Source organism: Pleuronectes platessa, chromosome 5 (genome assembly GCF_947347685.1).
Source record: "Pleuronectes platessa chromosome 5, fPlePla1.1, whole genome shotgun sequence".
In the NCBI taxonomy this organism is placed as follows: domain Eukaryota; kingdom Metazoa; phylum Chordata; class Actinopteri; order Pleuronectiformes; family Pleuronectidae; genus Pleuronectes; species Pleuronectes platessa.
Genome location: NC_070630.1, coordinates 6,037,282 through 6,063,438, shown reverse-complemented (window position 1 = coordinate 6,063,438; position 26,157 = coordinate 6,037,282). Strand labels below are relative to the sequence as shown.

General features: G+C 36.6%; 6 protein-coding genes across 6 annotated transcripts; all 6 read left to right on the top strand.

The window, feature by feature from the left end:
• Nucleotides 1-1,699: 1,699 nt before the first annotated feature.
• On the top strand, nucleotides 1,700-2,641 carry LOC128440459 (olfactory receptor 2A12-like). Its single transcript, XM_053423187.1, has one exon. The coding sequence runs from the start codon at nucleotides 1,700-1,702 to the stop codon at nucleotides 2,639-2,641; it is 942 nt and encodes a 313-aa protein (XP_053279162.1).
• A 2,657-nt stretch (nucleotides 2,642-5,298) lies between these two features.
• LOC128440458 (olfactory receptor 52E4-like) lies at nucleotides 5,299-6,231 on the top strand. Its single transcript, XM_053423185.1, has one exon. The coding sequence runs from the start codon at nucleotides 5,299-5,301 to the stop codon at nucleotides 6,229-6,231; it is 933 nt and encodes a 310-aa protein (XP_053279160.1).
• A 7,922-nt stretch (nucleotides 6,232-14,153) lies between these two features.
• Nucleotides 14,154-15,128, top strand: LOC128440457 (olfactory receptor 2AT4-like). Its single transcript, XM_053423184.1, has one exon. The coding sequence runs from the start codon at nucleotides 14,154-14,156 to the stop codon at nucleotides 15,126-15,128; it is 975 nt and encodes a 324-aa protein (XP_053279159.1).
• Nucleotides 15,129-17,442: 2,314 nt separating this feature from the next.
• On the top strand, nucleotides 17,443-18,417 carry LOC128440456 (olfactory receptor 2AT4-like). The gene has a single exon (XM_053423183.1). The coding sequence runs from the start codon at nucleotides 17,443-17,445 to the stop codon at nucleotides 18,415-18,417; it is 975 nt and encodes a 324-aa protein (XP_053279158.1).
• A 1,183-nt stretch (nucleotides 18,418-19,600) lies between these two features.
• LOC128440429 (olfactory receptor 52E8-like) lies at nucleotides 19,601-20,557 on the top strand. The gene has a single exon (XM_053423128.1). The coding sequence runs from the start codon at nucleotides 19,601-19,603 to the stop codon at nucleotides 20,555-20,557; it is 957 nt and encodes a 318-aa protein (XP_053279103.1).
• A 3,122-nt stretch (nucleotides 20,558-23,679) lies between these two features.
• LOC128440428 (olfactory receptor 52Z1P-like) lies at nucleotides 23,680-24,663 on the top strand. The gene has a single exon (XM_053423127.1). The coding sequence runs from the start codon at nucleotides 23,680-23,682 to the stop codon at nucleotides 24,661-24,663; it is 984 nt and encodes a 327-aa protein (XP_053279102.1).
• Nucleotides 24,664-26,157: the final 1,494 nt, after the last annotated feature.

Sequence of the window (26,157 nt, the reverse complement as noted above, 5' to 3'; positions counted from 1 at the left end):
TGTTACTACAATGTGATAATGATTAAAGATTGATTTCAAAGCAATGCTAATTTCAGATGTGCACACATGGGACAGGAAATACAACAGCATATGCTTATGATAGAAGCAGAATGATATCAACTGTAAAGTGAACGTTAACTGATTATTAAGCAACGCTGTCTTTTCTGATGCCGCCACCGGGGGGCCCCAAAAACAGATTTTTATTTAATAGTGTAAAACCCTGAAATGAAAATTTGCTCAAGACCCTAACTGAATTTGAAAAGATGGAATTATGAGAACATCACCTAATTTTGTATCATGAATATTATCTTTTACTTTTATAATAAAGTGTGTATGAGGCCTTGAAAAAAATGAAATAAAGGCCCTCTGGAAACATGGACAAGTTAAAACCAATTTATATCTTAGTGCATTGTAAAATGGACTCACTAATGAATGGCAGAGATATTAAGATGTGTTGAGAAGTGTCGCGCATTATTTCTTTTTTGTTGAAAGAGCCCCTCAGGAGATTTTCCTACTCATATAATTCAAAAGAGATTCACTCGTCCTCAACAACGAGGAAGAAGTATTCAGTATTCATCCATTCAAAACATTTTCATGATTTGAATTTCACTTTTTCATATTCATCCATTCAACTGAAAACGTGTTGCCCCAAATCACGGTGGATAAACCTGCAAAACCACAGATCACAGCTCAGCTATGATCTCATGAGTGAAATCTGCTTATATGTTAAAAATGACCCATCATCAAACACCAAACACTTTCATGAACCCTCATCCTACTAGTACATGACGTTGATTTAGACACTTAAAGGTCAAGTGTGTAAGATTTAGGTGAAAGGGCTCTATTGGCAGAAAATTTATATAAAATAATCCTCGTCTTTTTCACTAGTGTGTGTTTCATCTAAATTGTACGAATTGTTGTTTTCTTTACGCTCGAATGGACCATTCATATTTAAATACTTTATATTAGCATCAGGAGCGGGTCCTCTCTACAGAGGCAGCCATGTTTTTTTACAGAAGCCCAGACTGGACAAGCTAAACATCTTGTTGTCACAGCTTCTCTATCATGTTAGGAAGTGGAGGGTTAGATGAGGGGTATTCAGCTGCAACATTCAACTTCACCACTAGATGTCACTAAATCCTACACACTGATCCTTTAATATTCAGCATAAATCTGAAACAAATATTTCTGGAACTTATAAAGAATATGTTCATTTCTTTTCTCTATTTTTTGGCAAGTTGGCCAGAATTCATTTTGACAGCAGAGAGCTGTTTGATGTTTGCTTACTTGATGGTATCTCACTGTAGAGGAGAACACCTGAATAAATCAAGTTACATTAAGGGAATTAAATTATGGACAACGGATGGAGATACTATTTTAAATATTTCATTCTGACTCTGATATCTTAAAAAAGGCCTGAAAGGGAATGAGGTCATACACATGTTTTCTGCTGTGCGTCAGCTCTCTAGGGTGAAATATCTGTTTACTCTCGGGCTTAAATACCAATGAAGGGGGTGAGTCTTTTGGATTCCATCTTACAACACAGATCGACTGGAGATGTGCACAGGGTAATGCAGAGTACATCTCAATCTAAGATTGTTTGTTGATGGGGATGTTATTAAAACTGTTATTCTTTTCTTTCAGGGGGAAAATCCTTCATTGACAGAAGAGGCAACAGCGACGACATTCATTTCCAGTCATGTATACAAATGTGTCCTCTTCTGTTTTACTCTCACTGGCACCACTGGGTATATCTGATTCAAACATATACCCAGCCTTTCTGTTTGGGACTGTAACGTATCTGTTAATCATGTTTTTCAACTTGTTGGTGTTAGCAGCTATTGTTGTGAGTAAAAAGCTGCACAAGCCCATGTTCATCCTGCTGTTCAACCTGCCGATTAACGACATGATGGGAGCCACGGCTTTTTTCCCTCATCTCGTTTACAGCGTAGTGACTCAGGACAGACTGATTTCCCAGCCTGCCTGTATAACTCAGGCTTTCCTCATTCACTTCTACGGCACGGGGAACTGTCTGATCTTGAGCTCCATGGCGTACGACAGGTACGTCGCCATTTGCTGTCCTCTGAGGTACAACGCTGTCATGACTCCACAGAATTTAATCAAAATCATTGCTTCGATATGGGTCATCACCTTCTCCATCATCGTCACGTTGATTTTGTTGCTTGCGCGGTTCAAAATGTGCAGGACGCACGTGGTTGATTTGTTCTGCAACAATCCGTCATTACTGAAACTGGTGTGCAACGACATCAGAGTGAACAACTACTACGGTATGGCGACCATGTGCTTGATTCAAGGTGGAGCTCTGGCAATAGTAATATACACTTATCTACAGATTTTACGCACTTGTGTCATGACCAATCATCCAGACGCTCGGAGGAAAGCCCTCCAGACGTGTGGCTCGCATTTAGTGGTTTTCCTGCTCTTACAGTTCAACACTGTCATTACGCTCATCGCTCATCGGATCGAGAGCGCATCGCCGTACATGAGGAGGGTCCTCGGCGTCTCAGTTGTCATATTTCCCCCCTTTTTTGACCCCATCATATATGGATTAAAAATCACAGAACTGAAGCAGAGCATAAAAGGGTTCCTCAGGAGAGGTGTAGTTTCAATCAAGGGGTGAGCAGTTCCTTGATTTTAGAGACATCACGCCGAAGGGTTTTCACTGTCTTGTTAATTGGAACAGATTTCACAATACCGGATGACTGCAGGGACGGAGAGTTTCAACAAATAAATGCCCTGATTGATTTGACCTGCTTGCTGACACGTTACCTTCTGGGGTCATCAGCAAACCACAGACAGATAGACTGACAGATTCCTGTCAGTAAGCCGCGTGTTGTTGCACAGATGAGACATAACACATCCCTGTGTTTGTGGTCACACTGAATATCTAGCGAACAAGTCGAATGTGCCTCTATCCAATGTTCGTGTGTGTGATTGTAAACAGCATAACTTTAAATCTAATTAAAAAAATTGATCATTTCTGAAATGTGGATTGAGGAAAAAGTAACATACAAGAATTATTAATTAACTATTGAAACTACTTTTAAATATGTGCAACCCTTGTTATTTCATTAAAATTGCAATAAAAGTATATCGTTTTTTGTCATAACATGGCTACACTGTCTCTCAAGCTGTTGATTATTTTCATTATCAATAAATCCATTGATTATGTTCTTATCTTTGTTGTTCTATCTATAATTGATTCATCATTCTGTCTAAACAACGTAAGAAAAAATGTTTACGAATAGTTGAAATTGTTTATTCCAGTAACTTGTATTATTTGACCTAAACATCCCCTAAAAAATAAAAACATTACAGATACTTTGCATTTTGGTTATAAAAATGACAAAAATAATCATTAAATTGTTAAAATGTATACTCTATTCTACCATATTGAGATGATAAACTGACGTCAATCAATAATATATTAATTGAATAATCATTGAAGCTTTCCTCTGTGCCATTTCCTGCAGTTGAAAAAGCAGCGTTTTTCAGATTCATGTGTTTCTCCCTCAGGCAGGGGGAAAAATAACAGAACCCATTTCTCAACTGATATAAGATTGTTAAAATCTGATAATGATTAAAGATTGATTTTAAAGCAAAGCCAATTTGAGATGTGCACACTTGGGACAGGAAATACAACAGAATATGCTCATAATAGAAGCTAAATGATTTCAAGTGTAAAGTGAACGCCAAAGAACTGATTATTTAGAAGCGCTGTCTTTTCTGATGCCGCCACCGGGGGGCCCCCAAAACTAGATTTCTATTTAATACTGTTAAACTGTGAGAACAAGTTTAAGAAGAATATTATCTTTTAATTTTATAATCCAGCCCCTATTCTTACAAAAGCACTGCTTCAACAGTCACAGCCTCAACATCCCTGACTCCTTGAAATTATATCAATCGTCTTTTATTTGTTTAAATGATTTGTTTGCATGATCCCTGACCCCACGGACACAGAGCTGGACCATGACTCCATGATGTCAGTATTACAAGATTGGATTTTTTTGATGGAATGAAAATATGCCGGATATGAAAAAAAAAATCGTCATTATCATCCAAATAAGAAACGTAAAATTATATTTCTTTTACTTTCTATTTCCAACAAATTAAATGTAATTTGTAAGAGACAGAACTGGAAACCAAAGGGTCTTCTGAGTCATTTGTGCAGCCGATTCTTCTGCTGTAGAAACAAAGAGCAGTTTTGAAATGTTTCTACACAATTTTAAGGTTATTTTTTCATCCAGCGGTCTAGATACCCACACTGCCGTCTGCCATAACTGCACAATGATACCTCAACCTTCTGTTTAAAAGTATGACCTCTATAACTTCAGATTATTCTACACATATTTTGTCCAAGATGTTTCTACAGACGACCGCCTCGATGTGTTCGTGTATCCTTTTTTGTTTGTTAATTCCAAGCTCTTTCAATTAAAGCTATTTCACAAGAGAAGAGGGAAACTACTCCTGCATCATTTGTGTCAGTCTGACCCAATGATACATACTTTAAACTGTAAATATCCGGTTGTTCAAATATTTTAATATTTTTTTCCAATTTTCATATCTGCACAAAACCCACCACAGCAAATTGTATATGTAAACCTATTGGCAATAAACTCAGATTCAGATTCTAAACCACTTACAATTGCTATTTAAACAATAAAAAAGTACTTGAATTCAGTCATATCTGAATTTATTAATCTTTCTCCCAATTGACTTTCATTAATTTGCCGGTGGCTGTGAGGTATTGACATTTCCAAAGTCTCTCGTGAGCCAGCGACTGTCATGGCAATCGAGACAAACTTTATGATAACGTGGAAAAAACTCCGGGGAGCTGCGTTTTCAACAGAAATCACGAGTATATAACTGCTGATCCCTCGCAACCTCCCACCAGATGTCACTGTCACTGTCACTGTCAGTGTTCGGTGTGGTTTGTGATGACATTTATTGAGCTCTATCTAACTTTCTGCTTTTCACTGAGTGTATTTTGTTGTAGCTCGAAACTGTAAATCCAACCCACGGAATTAATGTGTTAATGTGTTTTGGGTGAAACTTTCATGTGAACTCCAGTCGCAGAGGAGTGGATATCTTCAGGTTTTTAATTTGGTTAGTTCCGTCCTTCGCAGTTCATTTCATTTGCTCATTCCACTTGAATTTAACTGTTATTGATGCATGTCTTTCTTTGTATTATGTATTTGGTGATGTGATGCTGTGTATAAAAACAGTTTTGCACTTTATTAATGGCTTTTCCCTCTTCCAGGGAAGAAGAGTGTCAGGATGGACAACTCCTCCTTCGTCCTGCTGAGTGACTACAACCTCTCCCCTGAAGCCGTCGCTCCTGCCTTTCTCTTCGCAACTCTGGGCTACATGATTATACTTTTCTGCAACCTCATTCTCATCTTCACCATTGTACTGAACAAATCTCTGCACCAGCCCATGTATCTGATCCTGCTGAACCTCCCCATCAACGACCTCATTGGCTCCACAGCGTTCTTTTCACAGGTCATCAAGGCGATCCTGACAAACAGCCGGACGATACACTACTCCACTTGCGTCACCCAAGCGTTCTTTATCCACATCTATGCAGGAGGTACAGTGTTTTTCCTGAGTGCCATGGCGTACGATAGATACATCGCCATCTGCTGCCCTTTGAAATACAACACTGTCATGACGAACGCTCACATCATGAGAATAATCACGATCGTGTGGCTGAGTTGTTTGCTTTTGATAGGTGTGCTTTTCTTTCTGCTTCTGCGTTTACCCCGCTGTCGATCGGAGATCACACAGGCCTACTGTGATAATCCATCGCTGCTGTCTCTGGTCTGCGCCAGAACCACCGTCAACAACATTTATGGGCTTTGCATGGTCGCCCTCTCCCAGTTGATATCTCTCGGTATGATTGTGTACACATATCTCCAGATCCTTGTTGCGTGTTTCAGAACCAAACGATTGGACACAAGGGCCAAAGCTATGCAGACCTGTGCCACGCATCTCATAGTTTTCCTCCTGTTGGAGTGCCTGGGGCTCTTCACTATCATATCATACAGGATACACAACATTTCCCCAACTTTGAGGAGGTTCATCGGGGTCTCAACCTTAATATTCCCCCCGACACTGAATCCCATCATCTACGGACTGAAAACTAAAGAGATTCGAGAAAAAGTGGTGCAATTGTTTAGGAATAAAATCTTTCCAGCAACAGTGACTTGATTTTTTCCTCCTTCTTTTCTTGTATTAGCTACAAACTCGGTTCTTTCGATTTAATGTTTAGAATGTATCTGACAAATCCAGATAAAGCAGATGAACAAGAGTAAAAATATGTTTAAGAGGAATTAACCTCTAAATAAACATACATTTTAGATAATGCTCAGAATCTTCTGCCACATTTGACCACATAATTCATTACTGTTATATTATTATGATATTCTTTGTGATGCTGATCATTTTTCTTCTGCAGCAGTTTAGCAAATAAAACGATATTTATGTGCTTAAGAACTTGTTTGTAGATTTGTTCTCCACTGATTAATCTATTTAAATTATACACTTCTCTTGTTGACCAATACTGTGATAATATGTAGTGTATATTCGGGGGGGGGGGGGTAAAACAGCTCAATCTTCGCTTAATTGCAGCTAAACTTGTTGATCCAGTGGCTAATCAAATTTAAAGTGCCCATGTTAGATATTACTATTGTTTGTACTTTCAAACCTGCAAAGACATGACTGGGAATGAGAAAACTTCTCACAGCCTGGATTACCTAGTATCTGATTATTTGATGTGTGAGAATAATATACTATTCATAAGAAAGATTAACAAAATTAAGAGGGCTAAGAGGAACGTCTTTTTTGCTAAATAGAAGAATATTTATCTCTCCGTTCAAGTTTTATCAAAGTTTTACTGAACATATTTACATATATATATATATTTTATATTGCAGAGGGCTCAATTAGTACACAACAAAGTCATTCATGCCAACAAATGCACAGAAAGCACATTAGGTTTCTTCCTATTGGTTCAACACAGAACGGTGCAGTTTCATTTTGTGTGATTTGTTGCCCTTGTCTGCTTTCTGACATCAGTAAAAGAACTGGGAGGCTGTAACAGTATCAGAGGTACTAACCCCACTGGGACTGTAGCTTACAATATGCCAGTTATATATACATGTTAAAGCACATTATATTATACATTTAAGAGGAAGAAAAATAAATAAATATGGAAAACTATTACAAATAATTTGTAGCTGGTGTTTTAAATATTTACTGAATTGACCCCTACTAAACCTTTTCCATTTCTACATCTATTTACAAATAGATCCAGATTAAGAAGTAATTGCATTATCTGATACATACATCCAAAGAACCCTGATTACATTATTATTAACAAGTACATATGAATGCCTGCTTGCTTTAGTTAAGCTGTTTTGTACCTGTTTGTGTGTGTATACTAGTATTTCCCATTAAACTGCTGCGGTGAGATTTTATACTGCAAACACCAATGATATGATGTCACAAAATGACCTACTTATATTCACATTTCACGTTTCCGTTTGGTTTTTATTTGCACAATATTGATATTTGTTCACAAACAGAGAAATACATAATACTATATTTCAATTTATCAATGAATGTGGGTGATTTAAACTAACTACTGCATTTTGTAGAGAAGCACTCTTTTTTTAAGAGTTTGAATGAACGATGTAATTTTTTTTCGAATTTTAGGATTAATAGTGAATTATTTTTTATTAAAACATTTTATTTAAAAAAGCAGTAATAGTAAGTTATTACTTCTGTATGGTCGATATCTATAGAGTTTTCTTTAAAGGTATCCCAGTCACATAAAATGATAAATAACAAATATAACAAATAATATAACAAATAAACATATCTTAAAAGATTTTGTAGGATCCATATTAATAAGTGGCAAATAAAAGTCCAAAAGGACGGAGAAAAAAGAAATAAAATAGTCAGTCATAAGAAGACTAAACCCTATTTTTCATGTGCTACCCATCAAAATCAAAAGTGTTTAATGCACTTCACACACTTAATCTCACACAACATAACAATGCACTTGTTTGATGATAAATATGATTTGATATTATGTAATAAAAAATCAAAGCTGACAGAGATAAATAATCACATCAATAAGAATCTCAAAATCTAATAACATGCACTTGTTGGCAGAGTATTAGAGTGAATGCATACACACTGTAACTTGTTAGAGAGGAGAACAATCATGGGTGTAAACCTCAAGAGGTGTATTTAAAAATGCTGATATGTTAAAACTTTATTTGTCTTGTTTGCTACTGTTTATTTTTTTCTTGCAATCTCTTGCATCAATATACATGAAGCTAAGACAGTTTTACAGACGTATAATGTTTTAATAGTTTTTGAATAACGTTTTCCAGCATGTGACTAGTTGGAGCTAAACGTCATCAGAATCAGAATTCTTTTAATTGCCAAGTATATTTACACATAGAGGAAATTGCCTTGCTGTGGTTGGTGCATTGTACATAAAACAACAATCGGACATAAAACAACAATATATACAGTAAGAACAATAAGTTATAAGTCACCCCTCTGTTGTTCTAATCTCCAACTTAACTTTGAAGACACATCTATCAAAGGTGTCATATTCACTCAGAAACTGTTTCTTTCTCTAACTTTGCTCATTAGGTTAATGACCTCCTTGTTGACGACGTGTTGATGGGAAAGATGTGTCACCCTCAGCCCTCAGGAGCGATTTGTCCTCAGCACTAAGCTCCTGTAATGATCCTCCGAGGGTTTGGTGACGCGGAAGTAAACAGCCACTGTGTTGTTTTCCGACTGTGACACGCTTGAGGGTTGTGAAAAGTTAAACGGAGGTTCACTTTTAAGTTTTCATTTATAAAGACAGACTTTAAAACCTGTGCAACACTTTAATATCCATGTATAGAAATTATACTATAATATCTATTTACTTAATAATAGAAATATATCGTCAAAACCAATAAGGACCTAAATCCACTATTACATATCCACTTAAGATAAGATAAGGTCATTGTTTAATAGTCCCACAACACAGAGATGTGCCATGTTACAACAGCAAAGGGGAAAGTAAAAAAAAATAAAACTTGTAAAAATTAATGAATAAGTAAACATGCAATATAAAATCAAGGAACTCCAATAAAGGCAATAAAATACACCATGTGAACAGGAAATTAAATGTTAGTATGATTACACATTCCATCCTTCCATTACGCATGGAAAGATATATATATATATATCTTTCCATGCGTAATCATAATAACATTTTATATATATATATAAATTGCACAGATAATTGCATTGTTGCTCAGTTAAAATGAAATTAAAGAATAGTGAAGTAGTATTTAGTCTGCTGTCAGAAGCAGCTGGGCGAAATTGTAACATTGAAATTCATTTAGATAAGTCAAAATGAGAATAACATATAAAAGAAAACATAAAAAAGAAAAAGAGGGTAACATATATGTGAGTCATCTCAAAATTGAAAGTTATCTTATGTCTCTGTTGAAAAAAGCCGCGCAGCCAAAATATCATTAATCAAAATCTAATTCAGCTCAATATTCCTTTGTTGGTTGGATTCTACTCTCAGTTCTGACTCCGATAGAGTTGATCAAAATTTCTTTATGGAATTTTTTCAAGCACTTATAAATGTCCAGGTTTTGTGTTCGACAGCCCACATCTACAGTGTATAACTTTAAATAGCATGTGAGCATCAGTGTTTGCGTAACATGTGGTTTTTAATCCGTAAATTACATAAACAGTAATGTTGAAACTTCATCAGTGGATGTTCGTCTAAAAAGGAAAACAAAAGCAATGAGTATAAGAGTATATTCCCTCATGAACAAAAAAATCATGTATATTTTTATATACAACTTCTTTAATATGTAGATCTGTTTTCAGGTGTCATGTATTGCAGTAGTGTGTATAATGGAAGTAAGGCAAAGCTCATGTTTTTATATGTCATAATATAATTCAATAAAACATATACACAACGAGCTTTCTGACCTTCTGGAGGTTGTCTGATGATGTGCAAAGACATGATCAACCAGCAGGTGGAAGCACCGAGTCAAGTGTGACATGATAGTCTAATGTCAGTTTCTTCAATAAACACATTAAAGTTTGTTTAATTTATATTTAATATTATGGATAAACTGAAATGTTTACGTTTCATTCATGGACTGCGATTGACGCATTGTGAAAAAGCATATTTAACTGAATAAGATAATTCAATAAAACATCAAGATTAAACTAAAACCGGAAAAACATTTCTCCGAGCAAAAGATAATTCGATATCACATAAAATAATAAACTAATAACTCGCTGTTAGATTTTTTACAAAAAAATCTAACAGTCTCCACTACAACCAACGACAGAGTTTAACCGATAAGCTCAAGGATTTAGGGTTTTATTTCTCAGCAGCACTGTAACTTGTCATTGGATAGGCCCCTTGGCCCCAGATTTCAGCTGGTAGCGAGTTAGATTTGTTGTTAAATTAGAAAAATACCAATTTGGAAATCTGCTGAATTGGTTGATTTCTATCTGTGAATGTCAACAACAAATTGTCCTCAGATTTGAAACTTTCCTGTTAAAAATGCATTGCTCAGGATTGATACATTTTCTGGTGAATATGAAGACACAAGGATTTTAGTGTCTTGGTCATTTAAGATATAAAATCGGTATTTTAAAGCTTTTAAAATACTTTTGAAGCTTATTCATCACAAATGTAGTTCAACAACTATTGTCTGTACGGAGAACTCTCTTTCCAAGACATCTCTGCAAATAAGAGACCAAAAGACACAATCTGAGGCTAATATTGAACAAAACCTTATTCCCCATCACATCATATCAAATGATGTATTTGTCCCCTTTTGCTACTTTCACTGCTGTAAGAAAGAGAACAGATCTGAGCCCCCCCACCAAGTATTTCAGCTCTATTCTTGGTGGTTCTGTTTTGAACAGATTATTCACTAACATCTATAACTGAAGCCCAAAACATCAGACAGGCGTCTTTTTCCAATTTGAACAGAGTTCAATGCTTCCCCATCCAAATTTTTTCTTTGCTAAGCTAAACATGTTCTGACTGGTATATATTTGATTTTGGTGCCTGTTACTCCTCTGACGGCCACTGTGTCATCCAAATTATTTATGTCAATACTGATAAAACTATCAATAGAGCTGCTTCTAAACTGACATTTTTAAATCCAAATCTATTGTCCGCAAATATATCAATTAATATCATACAATCTTTCTGCCGCGCATGAGACAAAAATACTTTTCGTGCAAGTCATGTAACGTAGACATACAAATGGTGTTTTCATCAAAATAAACTATTAAAAAGTTTTGTCTTGAAGAAAATGTGACATGTTTGTTTCAACAGTGATGTGACTCAGAAACACAAACACAAACGAGTTCCATGAGGACACTAGTTAGTGTCTCGTGCCAATTATGGTCTCACGTGTGTGATTAAAGTGTGAGTGTGTGACTGTAGCCCCCTGGTGATGAGTGAATTCTCATTACAACATACTTAACAGTGGTGGCATTGCTAACATGTTGTTTAACATTTTGATGACAAGCACCAACTAGGTAAACTTAGTATATCTAGAAGAAATCAGGAGAATAGGCCAGATTGACATTCTGATAACCGTGTTTAATGGCATTGAAAAGCCCCAAACTGCATATCTCCATATTTTAAGTGATGCAAATATTATTTATATTGAAGTTAAAAACAAAAATATGTTTTGTTAAAATATAAGGGATTAATATTGAAAAGAAAATACAACAAAATGGTGGGAAAGTCTCATGTGAAAACCACAGGAGTTGCAAACACAGTTACAATTTAACTGCACCTTGGGCCATGAGATGGTTTTCATTAAATGCATGGTTGCTAAGTTGCTTGAATAGTCCAGACCATCCTATGAACACATGTTAATTATGTCAACTGTTCAACTTTCCACAGATTATGGCCTGGCACTGCAATGATTGAAAAGTGAGGGATGTTAGAGTGTGAGAGAGCAGAAGCAGAGGGCTTTGAACTGAAGTTAGGCCTTAATGCCCCCGCAGCACGTTTACCACCAGCCTCAAAACCCCAGCCTGTGGCAGAATTTCACGGTTTGCCACAACATCATCACTTCCTTCTGTTTTCACCCATCTTCAGTTAGTTGGTAATGGCAGTGATTTCAAGATGACCAAGCTGATTTCCTTCCATGTCTAAATAAGCATGTGACACGGGAAGGGCACACAACATGGCTGTCGACCACGGGCCATCTGTCCAGTGTGTGATACATACAGTACTATATGACCACCAGCTTCTTCATGGCTGTGTGGGGCCAAGGTGTGGATATCCTGCAGACCACCCCCATACCATCAGTGGAGACAAATTCCAGAGGAGACAATTGTCTTCCTCATAGAACGCCAGAAGGAGGACCTTGGGACAGGAAGCTGAAGAGTTTACGTCTTGTGGTCGTCAAACTGGTGAAGGTTCTGCCAGTTCCCTGGTATAGTGGCTTTACCAAATGGATTGGCCTCTTATACCCTTTCCGTGCCTTGCTCTTGGTGTGCCTTTCAAGGACTCGTCCTCATAAGTACTCCAAAAGATTTCCAAACTATTAACATCACTTTAAATTGTTGCCAGTTGCTTTAAGGTATATGGGAACTTTATTGAGATACATCATAAAAGCAACCCCTCCAGTATTGAACATGTACACTCGTTTTGATATTACTACTACTATTAGTTGTAGTTTTAGTATTTTTACCAATAAGTTGTCACCATTCAACTTAAGAAAGGATTCTATGCTTTTCTAAATCAAAACAACTGCTCTTGTATCAAATCCACCATCTGACATAATAAAACTATGGGAATATTTTGCTGATCATGGTTGGCTTTGTTATAAAACTAAAACAAAAAACTCTAGTAACAGTATTTCAGGGACAATGTAACCATTTATCTCTCAACTATCACTTACACCACTAATCCAACTGCTGCTACAGTCGAACTTTCTATCACTACATCACCCCTACAAATACTGTAAGTACTACAGATAGTGATCATAGTAACCACAGACGTTCATTGTCCTTTTCAAGCATGTGACTCACATTCCATGTTTCCTGGCTCGTTGCCTCGATGAACACATGTCACGTGCTGGGAAACCACCATTAAACACTGGGGATATTAACACTCCCTGCTCAGAGTCAATTTAGGTGCACGTTGGGGTTTTTGTTGTTTTGAAGTTGTTTACCCAAGTGGGACTTATAATTCATTAGCTTTATTAAATTAATGTTTCTTCCAATCAGCCATCATGAGGGGCCTTTCATGCACAACATAGCATCTCCCCACTGATTAATAATTAATTCATGAATTTCAAGGATATTGAGTTATAATTTGTAATAAGAAAATCATGACGTTCTTATTATTGATCATCGAAGCAATCACCAAATCAATATCATTTTGAAATTGTCGGGATAAAAGAAACTTCCAGTCGTGTTTTTGTAGCAGTCAGCTGATGGATCATCTCCAGTGAGAATTAAAAAAGGGATGGATATCAGTCTACCATTAAAAGGCATGAGGTGAGCTGTCTTTTCTTCAGAGGGTGAGTCAGCCGGGGAGTCTGCTGCTTTTCTGTCGACAAGGTCCAGTATGTTTCCACTGATCCTCAGGAGCTGACTGACTTCTACTTGCTTCCAGGATTCAAAATTTTCTTATTAGAAATTTCTATGGTTTTTTGTTTTGTCACATTCATAATGAACATTAACAGTGACATGCTATTTAGAATATATTTTATCTTGTTCTTTTGTTGTTACACCACTTGACATTTTCAGGCACTTTCAGTCTTATATTTAGGGAGAAATTGTACAAATGTTATTTCAAATTACAACATAAACACAAAATATAAACTTTAACACATATGCATGCTTTAAAGATAGAATTTTTGAACTTCTCATGAGGCTTATTTGTCATATAAGATGAATCATTTACTGTAACATCATTTAAAGACAGCATAAAATCTGTTTATCAATTAAATAGTAGAATTGCTTGAAATGTTTGATGTTAAATTGTTAAATCTGATGTGTGTGTTAATGTAGGTTCTCTGTCATGTTCAGGATATTTCTGCTCCATCATGCCAGAGGGAAATCTCAGCACAGTAACTGAATTCTTCCTCACTGGATTCCCGGGTCTTCATCCAGAATACCAAGGTCTCGCCTCTGCGGTGTTGTTCTTGGTTTACTCCCTAACTCTGATTGGCAACGCAACGATTATTTTCCTATTTGCTACAGACAGCTGCCTTCATAAGCCGATGTATTATATCATCCTGAATCTCTGTGCTTGTGACATTCTCTTCAGCACGACCACGTTGCCTAAGATCATCAGTAAGTATTGGATTCAATCAGGGACCATCTCGTTCACCGCTTGTTTTATCCAAATGTACTTTGTTCACTATCTGGGCACCGTGAATTCCTTTATTCTATTCCTGATGGCTTTAGATAGGTATTTGGCGATATGTCATCCCCTCAGATATTCACTCATCCTTAAAAAGTCCACCATCTACGTCCTCAGTATTACTGCGTGGATTTTTGCCAAGGCACCTTCTTTATCGTTAGTTATTAGGGCGTACCCTCTTCCTTACTGTGCCTCAAACATAATCAATCACTGCTACTGCGATCACATTGGTATAACAACACTGGCATGCACGGACAGGGCCCCTTATGGCTTTCCTGCTTTCGTTGTTGCGATGGTTATGCTACTGGGGCCTCTGGCATTTATAATTTTCTCCTATTGCAGCATAATTGTCGCAGTTCTTAGGATAGCAAATGTCCAAGGTCGCCTGAAGTCTCTGTCCACATGTAGCACTCAACTGATTATAATTTTACTATATTATTTACCGAGATGTCTTATATATTTCTTCAGTAATGTTGGCATTAAATTTAGCCCTGATGTGAGAATAGTAATTATCATGCTGTACAGCCTTGGTCCCCCGATGATTAACCCACTCATTTATTGCTTAAGAGCTAAAGACATGAGGGAGAGTTTGAGGAAACAGTTCAAAAAAAGGACTGTCGCACAAAAAAGACAAGTTTCTGTTGTTACTGACTGACAAAACCAATTTTTTATGGTTTTCCTTTCTTCTAATATTGAAAGGCACATCTTACTTTTTCTCCAGGACAACACCTACCATTACAAAATGTTTATCGCCATATGTCAAATAAATCATCTATGAAATGTCTCCTCAATGAAGAAAATGTCTGTGCACTCTTTTGATTTTAAGATTTGAAATGTGTTATATTTTAAGAAAAGACTTTCAATAAATAAAACATAGTTGAGAGTAGACGGAAAGTCTGATTATCTTGTGAATTGATATTTAAGCAGTATTGAGTGATGCCTGGTTACAGAATAAAACTTGTTCAATAAAGGATGAAAAAACATATTTTTTTCCCCATAAACAGTCAAACAGTTTGTGTCTAAATGTACAATATGTACAGACATTACTGTAAGTCTTACAATGTCAGGTCGCTTTGCACATTGAGGAAGCTCTGGCAGCTTCCAACTTTAGTCGGTAAGGTCCAGTTCATAAATTTTGAGTCACTGAACTGATTTGCATGTAAACATTTAATTATTGTACATTTATCTTGTTCTATTATGTCATTAATCATTTTTTTTGTCATTTGTATCCCATGTTGTCTAACATTTTAAATATTTCTGAAAGCCCAAAGTAGTTAATACATATAAACTCATGCAATTGGCTTTCTCTCTTCACTGAGAGCAGATTAAATGCTGATTATCTCCTCAGATTGTCTGCTTTTGATATAAGATTGCAAAATTAGGTCATGTATGAGCCCAAGTTATAGACTATAACTGTGTTCTATATACTTTCTTTTCTTGGTTGAGTGGTTCTTGCCATAATATGGATTAGAACTGTAGTCGAATAGACCTAGTCACTGTATCGAACTGTGCACCAACAACCTGCCTCTGCACAACACAACTCATGGTCTCAAACACATTAAGAAGGCAAGAAATTCCACAAATTAACTCTTGACAAGGCAAACCTGTTCATTGAAAACCATTCCAGGTGACTTCCGCATAGAGCTGATTGAAAGAAGGCCGAGAGCAGCAAAGCTCTCATCATAGCAAAAGGTGGCTACTTTGAAGAATCTGAAATATAATACATATTCTGGTTTGTTTAACGCTTTTTCTTTACCACATAATTCCATATGTGTTCCTTCATAGTTTTGATGTCTTCAATAATAATCTTTAATGTAGAAAGAAAGAAAAATAAAGAAAAACTATTGAATGAGAAGGTGTATCCAAACGTTTGACTGGTAGTGTATGTATGAATGTATTGTATTTTATTTCACAGTGACAAATAATAAAAGCAATCACCAACTCCAGTTGATTATCTGTGTTTTATCTTTAGATAAATACTATGGATAACAATCTGATATTGTCGGATAAAAGAAACTCCCAGTCATCTGCTTGCAGTGGTCAGCTGATGGATCGTCTCCACTGAGAATTAAAAAAGGGATGGATATCAGTCCACCATTATAAGACATGACGTGAGTCAGCCAGGGAGTCTGCTGCCGTTCTGTCAATAAGGTCCAGTATGTTTACACTGATCCTCAGGAGCTGACTGACTTCTACTTGCTTCCAGGATTCAAGATTTTCTTATTCGAGATTTCTAAGGTTTTCTGTTTTGTCACATTCATAACGAACATACACAGTGACGTGCAATTTAGAATATATTTTAAAGGCTGTGCTAAAAGAAGAGTTGGAATTAGAAAGAGGTGATTTAAAGAAAATTATTATTATTTTGTGTCACTGTGGTTTAGTTAAAATATGATAATATAGCTGCAGGAAAATTCATGTGGAATGCAAAGTTATCCTCTATTGCAGAGTAATAACATAGTTTTAAATAGATTGCACTCAGTTTGACAAAGATTATTTAGAAATTAAAAAGTGTTTTCAGCATCATGACCTGTTCATGTGATATTTAAAATTGAATGTATTATTTTTATTAGTACACTTACATACACTTAGGTTGAATAGAATATCTAAAATATCTTGTTCTTTTGTTGTTACACAACTTGAAATTTTCAGGCACTTTCAGTCTTTTATTTGGTGAGAAATTGCACAAATGTTATTTCAAATTACATGAAACCAACATAGATACAAATATAAATTTTAACACATATGATGCATGTTTTAAAAAGGTTTTTATACGATTTTTGATCTTCTCACGAGGCTTATTTATCAGATAAGATGAATCATTTACTATTACAGAATTTAGAGACAGCATAAAAACAGTTTATCGATTAAATAGTAGAATTGCTTGAAATGTTTGATGTTAAATTGTTAAATCTGATGTGTGTGTTAATGTAGGTTCTCTGTCATGTTCAGGATATTTCTGCTCCATCATGCCAGAGGGAAATCTCAGCACAGTAACTGAATTCTTCCTCACTGGATTCCCGGGTCTTCATCCAGAATACCAAGGTCTCGCCTCCGCGGTGTTGTTCTTGGTTTACTCCCTAACTCTGATGGGCAATGCAACGATTATTTTCCTATTTGCTACAGACAGCTGCCTTCATAAGCCGATGTATTATATCATCCTGAATCTCTGTGCTTGTGACATTCTCTTCAGCACGACCACGCTGCCTAAGATCATCAGTAAGTATTGGTTTCAATCAGGGACCATCTCGTTCAACGCTTGTTTTATCCAAATGTACTTCGTTCACTATCTGGGCACCGTGAATTCCTTTATTCTATTCCTGATGGCTTTAGATAGGTATTTGGCGATATGTCATCCCCTCACATATTCACTCATCCTTAAAAAGTCCACCATCTACATCCTCAGTATTACTGCATGGATTTTTGCCAAGGCACCCGCTTTAATGTTAGTTATTAGGGCGTACCCTCTTCCTTACTGTGCCTCAAACATAATCAATCACTGCTACTGCGATCACATTGGTATAACAACACTGGCATGCACGGACAGGGCCCCGTATGGCTTTCCTGCTATGGTTGTTGCAATGGTTATGCTACTGGGGCCTCTGGCATTTATCATTTTCTCATATTGCAGCATAATTGTCGCAGTGCTTAGGATAGCAAATGTCCAAGGTCGCCTGAAGTCTCTGTCCACATGTAGCACTCAACTGATTATAATTTTACTCTATTATTTACCGAGATGTCTTGTATATCTCTCAAGTAATGTTGGCATTAAATTTAGCCCTGATGTGAGAATAGTAATTATCATGCTGTACAGCCTTGGTCCCCCGATGATTAACCCACTCATTTATTGCTTAAGAGCTAAAGACATGAGGGAGAGTTTGAGGAAACGGTTCAAAAAAAGGACTGTCGCACAAAAAACACAAGTTTCTGTTGTTACTGACTGACAAAACAAATTTTGTATGTTTTTCCTCTCTTCTAATGTTGAAAGCCACAACTTAATAAAAAAAAAGTGTAGGTTTTCTCCAGTACAAAACCTACTATTACTAAATGATTATCTCTATATGTCAAATAAATTGTCTATAAATTGTCTCCTCAATAAAGAAAGTGTCTGTGCACTGTTTTGATTTTTAAGATTTGAAATGTGTTTTATTTTAAGAAAAGACTTTGAATAAATAAGAAGACATAGTTGAGAAGAGACGGAAAAGTGTGATTATCTTGTGAATTGATATTTAAGCAGTATTGAGAGATGCCTGGTTACAGAATAAAACTTGTTCATAAACAGTCAAACAGTTTGTGTCTAAATGTATAATATGTACGGACATTGCTGTAAGTCGTACAGAGTCACTGAACTGATTTGCATGAAAACAGTGAATTATTGTACATTTATCTTGTTCTATTATTTCATTAAAAAAAATGTTTGTCATTTGTATCTCATGTTGTCTTACATTTAAAATATTTAGCCCAAGGTAATAATACATGTAAACTTATGCAATTGGCTTTCTCTCTTCACTGAGAGCAGATTAAATGCTGATTATATCCTCAGATTGTCTGTTTTGTGTTATCAGATTGCAAGATTAGGTCATGCTTAAGCCCAAGTTATAGACTATAGATGTGTTCTATATATATATAAAACATTGTGTAATATATTTTCCATATGTTTGTGTATTTGTCTCAATTTGATGAGTAAAATTAAGAAAATTATGTGCTTGAAATCAGTGATGGCACATTCTACAGTAATCAACTACAACTTTTTGTTCATCTGTGACTTAATGAAACCAAAAACATGTTTGTTTTCCAGTCAGACACTGATTGGAAACTAAATATAGTTTTAACTAACACGTATTCTATCATGTTAAACTAGTACAAGTCTTTAGGGTATGCAGCCCTCTGGGATAGATCTGTTTACATCAACCATCGAACACGATGCTCAGCACATATTAGGCGGCATTACAGTGAGATGTTGCAGGAGGCTCATTGACAAGGTAGAATTAAATTACTATGTTGTGGTTTATTTTCTTTTGCTTAAAAACTTGCCACATCTGAAGGAGTTACGTTTATTGTATTTTACCTAGCATTTTTTGTATCTCTCTTTTCTATTTGATGTGTGTTTGTTAAATATAAGAGAAGATGTTTTACACGAACGTGACAAGGATCACGGATTTCTTCATCATCGGATTCCCCGGACTTTCTCTAGACCTTTACAAGCCTGTGTCCGCCCTGCTGTTTGTCCTCTACCTGGCTATAGTTGCAGGAAATATCTTCATTTTAGTGTTTGTGAAATGTGAAAGGATTCTTCACAAACCCACATATCTGATCTTCTGCCACCTCGCACTAACTGACCTAGCATTTGGGACTGTTACTCTACCGAAGATCATATCAAAGTACTGGTTTGATGACAGCATTATTTCCTTTTACAGCTGCTTTGCACAAATGTATTTTGTTCATGCTTTAGGCGCTGCTCACTCTTTCATCCTGATGGTGATGGCTCTCGATCGCTTCATTGCAGTTTGCGCTCCGCTGCGTTACACAACTCTCTTTACAAACAGCAAAGTGTCTGTTCTCTGTGGGATATCATGGTTGATGCCAGTATCCTGGATGGTGGGTGTAGTTTTCGATGCTCTAACTTTGCCCTTTTGCAATTCAAACATGATAACTCATTGCTATTGTGACCATATCGCGATAACAACACTCGGCTGCGAGAATGTGCGAGAAGTGCAGCTGATTGCGTTCGGTCTTGCCATGTTCAGTTTGATGGTGCCCGTGTTTTTTATTGTATTCACTTACTTTGTCATCATTGTCGTTGTAGCGCGTATTTCCAGCTCTGAGGGCCGCGTCCGGACTCTGTCCACATGCACGCCACAGCTCATCATCACGCTACTGTATTATATGCCGAGATGCTTTGTGTACCTGGCAAATAATGTGGGATTCACGTTCAGTGTTCCCGTTCGCATCGTTGTTGTAATGCTGTACAGTCTCTTACCTGCTGCTGTCAATCCAATAATATACTGTTTCAAAACCAAGGATATAAAGGATAACCTGAAAAGGAAATTGTTAATGAGGAAAATTCATGGTTTGACTTGCTAAAATACAATACTGTAGAGCAGTGTGCAGTAAATATTTCAAATGTTTAAATGTGCCACATCGCTATGAGTTTCTATTAAATTTCAGACTGAAGGTTACAAGGTTAATTACAGTTTTAAACAGCAAAGCACCCTGAGAACCTCAAGCTGCTTGTAGAGGTGACTGACCTTTTTGTGGAAATGAAATCGAAAGTATTTCTATACCACAAACATCTGTATACCAGACCATTTTATCTGTACCTTGTATTTTGTACAGTGTATTTAATTTCACTATTTTATTCTTATTTCCTTCTCTTGTTAGGTTTTATTATTCAGCACAGTTGCATTGTTTCTTTTTTAGTTACAGTGATTGTACAGTCTTATTGTACATTACTTTGCACCACATTGTGCAAAAAGTGCAAAATAAAAAATGAATATCAATTCTTTATTATAAATCCATGTTCTATTCACATCTTGATGAGAAACTTCTCTCTCTTTCTCTCACAGACACACAAATCCAGCACACAACAAAATATAAATGCTGTGTACCTGTGTCCTGTTTTGTGCAGATAAATTCAGATTCCACAAGCATGAAATAAGCTGATGTGTTGAGAAATAAAATATATATATTTGTCATAAATTCATTTCCAGATATGCAGTATTATTTATTTCTGAAGAAAATCAATAAGTTATGACTTTATCCAATGATTTATTCAAACAGAAGCATATTCATGTGAGCAGAATCTGAACCTTTATTTTTAAATAAAGTCAAATTTAGAAAAAATGTCCTTCTCTAAAGAATACTGTATATATGTTGTATTAATTTCCCATTACAGGGAGTATTTCTTAATTTTTAGTTTGAGTGCCATCCCGTTCTCCAAATAACAAAAAAGAGTTTTAGTCGACTGAATGTGTAGGCATGACCTACTCTTTAATTAGCAGGGAAAAAACATGTTAGCCTTATCAATCTAAATGTATTACAAGTAAACATAAAAAGCTACAACTTGCAATACATTATAAATCAATTTAAAAAATCGCTACACCAAACGCATTCAAATATTCTGATATGGTCACGTGTAAAGCCGACAAATTAGCCTGACATCGTGATGTGTAACGTGTTGTAGCCCATGTTGATCGTCAAAGTGCTGTTTATAGATTAGACTCTGCGTTTTGGACATCTTTAAACAAAATGCAGCCTCACAGAGGACTTCATGGACACGCTGTCAATTACTTAATCATTAACAATCATCCTTTAAATGAAAAAGTAACTTGTTTCTCACCCGGGTCTCTGAGTTTCGTCCTGGGGTCGACTCGGAGCTTCAAACCCCATTAAGAGACATTAATGTGAATTTGACAAGTGGATAGTCTTTTCTCTTGAATCTCACAGGAAGCAGAACCACGTCAGTAGAAGTCCCCAGCACAGTTAACTGTTTGATAGTTAGCTTTGGGTCAGTGAAGTATGAAAGCACTGCATTGTTTAGCTACAGTAACTAGCCTAGCATTAGCCCCCTGTAGACCCCTGCCAATGGCTTTTACACTCTTTCTTACGCAGAAGCTAATGCTAATGGCTAATCTACAACTGCAGGCCTCAACTGAGCAAAACAACTTGAAACCAGCTGTGGTGCTACAGGAAGGTACGAATGTGGAAACTCATCCTGAAATACTTTATTTAACTTAAGTAAAGTCACGAGGATTTGATCCAGGATCTAAAAGTGACGTCCCCTGCACATGTTGTCACCTCAAGGGAGGGAGGAGCCGTCCTGAAATCTGGATTCATGTCAGAATATCTTTGAATGCACCACAAGAATAAACCAGACGGTTCATTCGGTCCTCATTTTATTACTTTACTCAGACTGTCCATCGCTGCAGCTCCTCTTTGCAGCCTCTGTCTCAAACACTTTGTTTTAGCTCCTTTAAGACCCCCCTTTCATTGGCCAGCGAAGGCTACGTCATGACAGAAAAAACCCAATCAGCAGGGTGATGCATGTTCAGTAGTAATAATAATGATAATAATAATAATAATAATAATAATAATAATAATAATAATAATAATAATAATAATAATCCTTACAATTTCAATAGGGCCTCCCACTGTCAGTGCTCAGGCCCTAATTATTAGCAAAGCAAAAAACTGTGACTTGTGGTTTCGGAGTCAAAAGTGAAACAAGGTTTTTGGGGACTGGATGCAGTGTCACCAGAAAAATAGAAGCCACAACTTGACATGTTTTCACCTTAGTTTTTTTTTTTTGTCCCAAAATATATTTATTTTAAGAAGATGTTTGTGTTTTATTCACTCAGATGCAGACAGACACCAGATTTGTACAATAGTTGGAGAAAACTCAGCTAACCACGTTTTATTTTGCAAATCTGTATTTAGAATGTGTGTGTGTGTGTGTGTGTGTGTAAACAGATTTGTAAATGTTTCTAAATAAAGTCTTCAAATCCGTATTCAGAATCGGATTTGAAAGTGTATTTATAGTTAAATGTGTAGACAAATCTGTAAACACATACATGAAGTTTCATGGCTGAAAAGTGTTTTGCTTCGAGACCTGAAAATTGTGTTTCAAGTGTGTGGTGATCGATGTTCTCATTCAACTCTTGGCTAAGAAACTAAGTGTATTTTTCCAAAAACCCACAACATATTCTACTATTTGCCAGGTCTTTTGTCATCGAGTCATTCTGAACCTCTGGTAAGGTTCTATATAAGGCTGCGTACAATTGTTTGTTTTAAATCGGTAAACAAACTAGGATAGACATTCATTTCGAGAAATGTATAAGGTAACTTTTTCTCTTTCAGCTCAGATCGTTCGGTGTGTTTTTTTAACTTGAGGGAGTTTTCTCCTCTGACTCTTCATCTCCACCACACAAACATCATCAGACCTCTACTGGGAGCATTTCTATCTATTTAAACAGAGCATCAGGTCGGACTGGAGCCAGACCTCAGCCAGTTAAAGATACATATGATATGTGACATGCAGGGTAAGATTGTGTTAGGTTGTGTATTATTCTTAGAGGTTGTATCCTTTCTTTGATATCACTACGTAAGTATTGACAGAGACGTGCTTTTTACTGATTCACCCTTTTCTCATATCCAGGCTTTTTTGTGTTTTTTAATTTACTAAGCTACTTGTTTGTGTACGGGTGACAATGAAATTCACAAACACCACAAATATAAAAGACTTCATTATCATGGGATTCCCTGGACTTCCACCTGCGTATTACAATCTGGTGTCTGTTCTTCTCCTCCTCCTCTTCCTCGCTATTGTGGTCGGCAACACCTTCATCTTAACAGTTATCGTGAGGGAGCGGACTCTTCACAAGCCAACGTACTTGATCTTCTTTCACATTGCAATGACTGACATCGCATTTGCAGCTGTGACGCTGCCAAAAATCATCGCCAGGTATTGGTGGAATGACATGATATCGTCATTTGGAACTTGCTTTACACAAATGTACTTTGTTCATTCTTTGGGGGCCGTTCATTCCTTCCTTCTGCTGATCATGGCTCTGGATCGTTTTATTGCCATATGGTTTCCTTTCCGATATCCTGCTGTGGTGACAAACACAACAATTTGTATTGCCTGTGTCCTGTGCTGGGTTATAACATTCATACTTATGATGGGGGTCGTGCTCCACGCCCTAACTCTGCCGTACTGCAACCAGAACGTCATCATGCAGTGCTACTGTGACCACGTATCGATAACTCGGCTGGGATGTGGCGAAGGTGTTACCTATGTTCTTGATGTTGCCCTCGCAAATGCCTTGTTCACTCTCCTGGTTCCTTTAGCGTTCATCATTTTCTCGTACTTTTCAATCATCGTCGGCGCTCTGAAAATGTCTCAGGCCGAGCGGAGCCACAAGGTCATGTCCACCTGTGCTCCTCAGATCTTCACCACGTGTCTGTACTACGTGCCGAGATGTTTCGTCTATCTCTCTTACAACTTAGGATTCACGTTTAGCGTTCAAGCTCGTGTTGTTATCACGATGATGTACAGCCTCTTACCTGCTTTGGTTAATCCAGCGATTTACTGTCTCAAGACGCAGGACATCAAAATGGCTTTGACACAGAGGTTTAGAAAAGGAAGAAGCAGAATCGCACACAGAACCGACCGTAAAGGCGCTCTCAAGTAAATGTGCATGTTGTGGTTGTAATGTGAGGTGCTCAGCAGAATCCTCTTGTTATATAATGGTTGTATAAAGGAGTCAGTTGAAGATCCAATCCAATAGATCAATTTAAAAATGTTCAATGTAAATCCATGTTGCATCTGTATATAGTTTTTGAGTCGTATAATTGTGATTGTTTGCTAAATAAACCTGTAAAATGTAAGAGAACAACTGTCTACACATTAGTATTTATATTCATTATTTCCTTGGGTTTGCAACTTTCGATTTTAAATATTTCCTGAGTATCATATTATTTGATATCATTTTGACAACTTTTTAATTTTGAAAAATTACTCCATACGTTTATAGCTTAGACTGAGGTTGTATGTAATGTATTTTACTCATCTTTGTAAAAAACAAGTATTGTGCTTATATCGTTTTTATTAGAGCACTTGTGAAACCTCTTGAACTCACCTTGGAAACATTGAACTCGTCAACTGAACATGTGCTAAAAAAACTATCTTTGTATCATCTCTGGATTTGAACAAAGCACTTCAGAGTGTAATCTTATATTTGTCCACTAGGTAGAGTAAAACCATCAGTCTATGAGCCGCTTTCCAACTTACATTGAATTTCAAATTAAAAGACAGAGACGTGTTGGGTAGATTTTGATGGTTGTGATGGGTTTTGTGAATAATTTCAAATGTTACTCGTGATTTAAATATTTGTTCTTAACATAGTCATGACTTTTAAATGCAGCCAGATACGAGGGGAACCTGATCCTGAAGTTCAACAACCTGGTGCAGATCTCTGATGAACTCACCTGGTCAAAGAACATCACTGGGCCGAGCACCTGATTTGATTTAATTTGTATTTGTACACTACAGTACAATACATCAGAATCCCCCCGTGATAGATCTTAATCTTATGAGTGAATTTACTATTTAATTGACAGTTTATGCTCCTTTATCCCAATTGTGAAGCATTTTAAATGAACAAAGATCCCAGACAGGAGCAGCAGAGTAATAATTTGACAGTGTGAATCTCAGCCGTTCATTCATGTTTATATTTTAACATCATCAACAAATACAAATACATTCTCTTGTCGCTATAAAGATACATTTTAATTGGACTCGTCTTGGAAAGCAGCACAAATGGAACAATTAAACATGAAAAGGCTGAAAGATCAAATATTTCGCTGATTTTCCAGAGACTGGTTACAGCCCAAACTAAAACTTCAGGTTTCGGTGTCATTAAGTTTTAATAAACAAAAGTAAAACATGTAAAATGACCAATCAAATGATTTCCTCTACGTCACTTTGCATATCATAACTATGACTGGGTTCCAAGGGTAAACGTGCTACATCCTCAAATACAGGCACATAGCTGCTATAAGGCAGATGCATGTTTAAAATCTTTCCCCAGTGCTCAAACATACTGGAGGGAGCGTTCTCATCTTCAAGCTGACCTGCAGCAGAGAGTTTAAAGAACTTGCTCACAGGGAAATCTTGTCTGCAGCCA

Coding starts and splice junctions, on each gene's coding strand:
- LOC128440459 (XM_053423187.1), top strand. CDS start 1,700: ATGTATACAAATGTGTCCTCTTCTGTTTTACTCTCACTGGCACCACTG.
- LOC128440458 (XM_053423185.1), top strand. CDS start 5,299: ATGGACAACTCCTCCTTCGTCCTGCTGAGTGACTACAACCTCTCCCCT.
- LOC128440457 (XM_053423184.1), top strand. CDS start 14,154: ATGCCAGAGGGAAATCTCAGCACAGTAACTGAATTCTTCCTCACTGGA.
- LOC128440456 (XM_053423183.1), top strand. CDS start 17,443: ATGCCAGAGGGAAATCTCAGCACAGTAACTGAATTCTTCCTCACTGGA.
- LOC128440429 (XM_053423128.1), top strand. CDS start 19,601: ATGTTTTACACGAACGTGACAAGGATCACGGATTTCTTCATCATCGGA.
- LOC128440428 (XM_053423127.1), top strand. CDS start 23,680: ATGAAATTCACAAACACCACAAATATAAAAGACTTCATTATCATGGGA.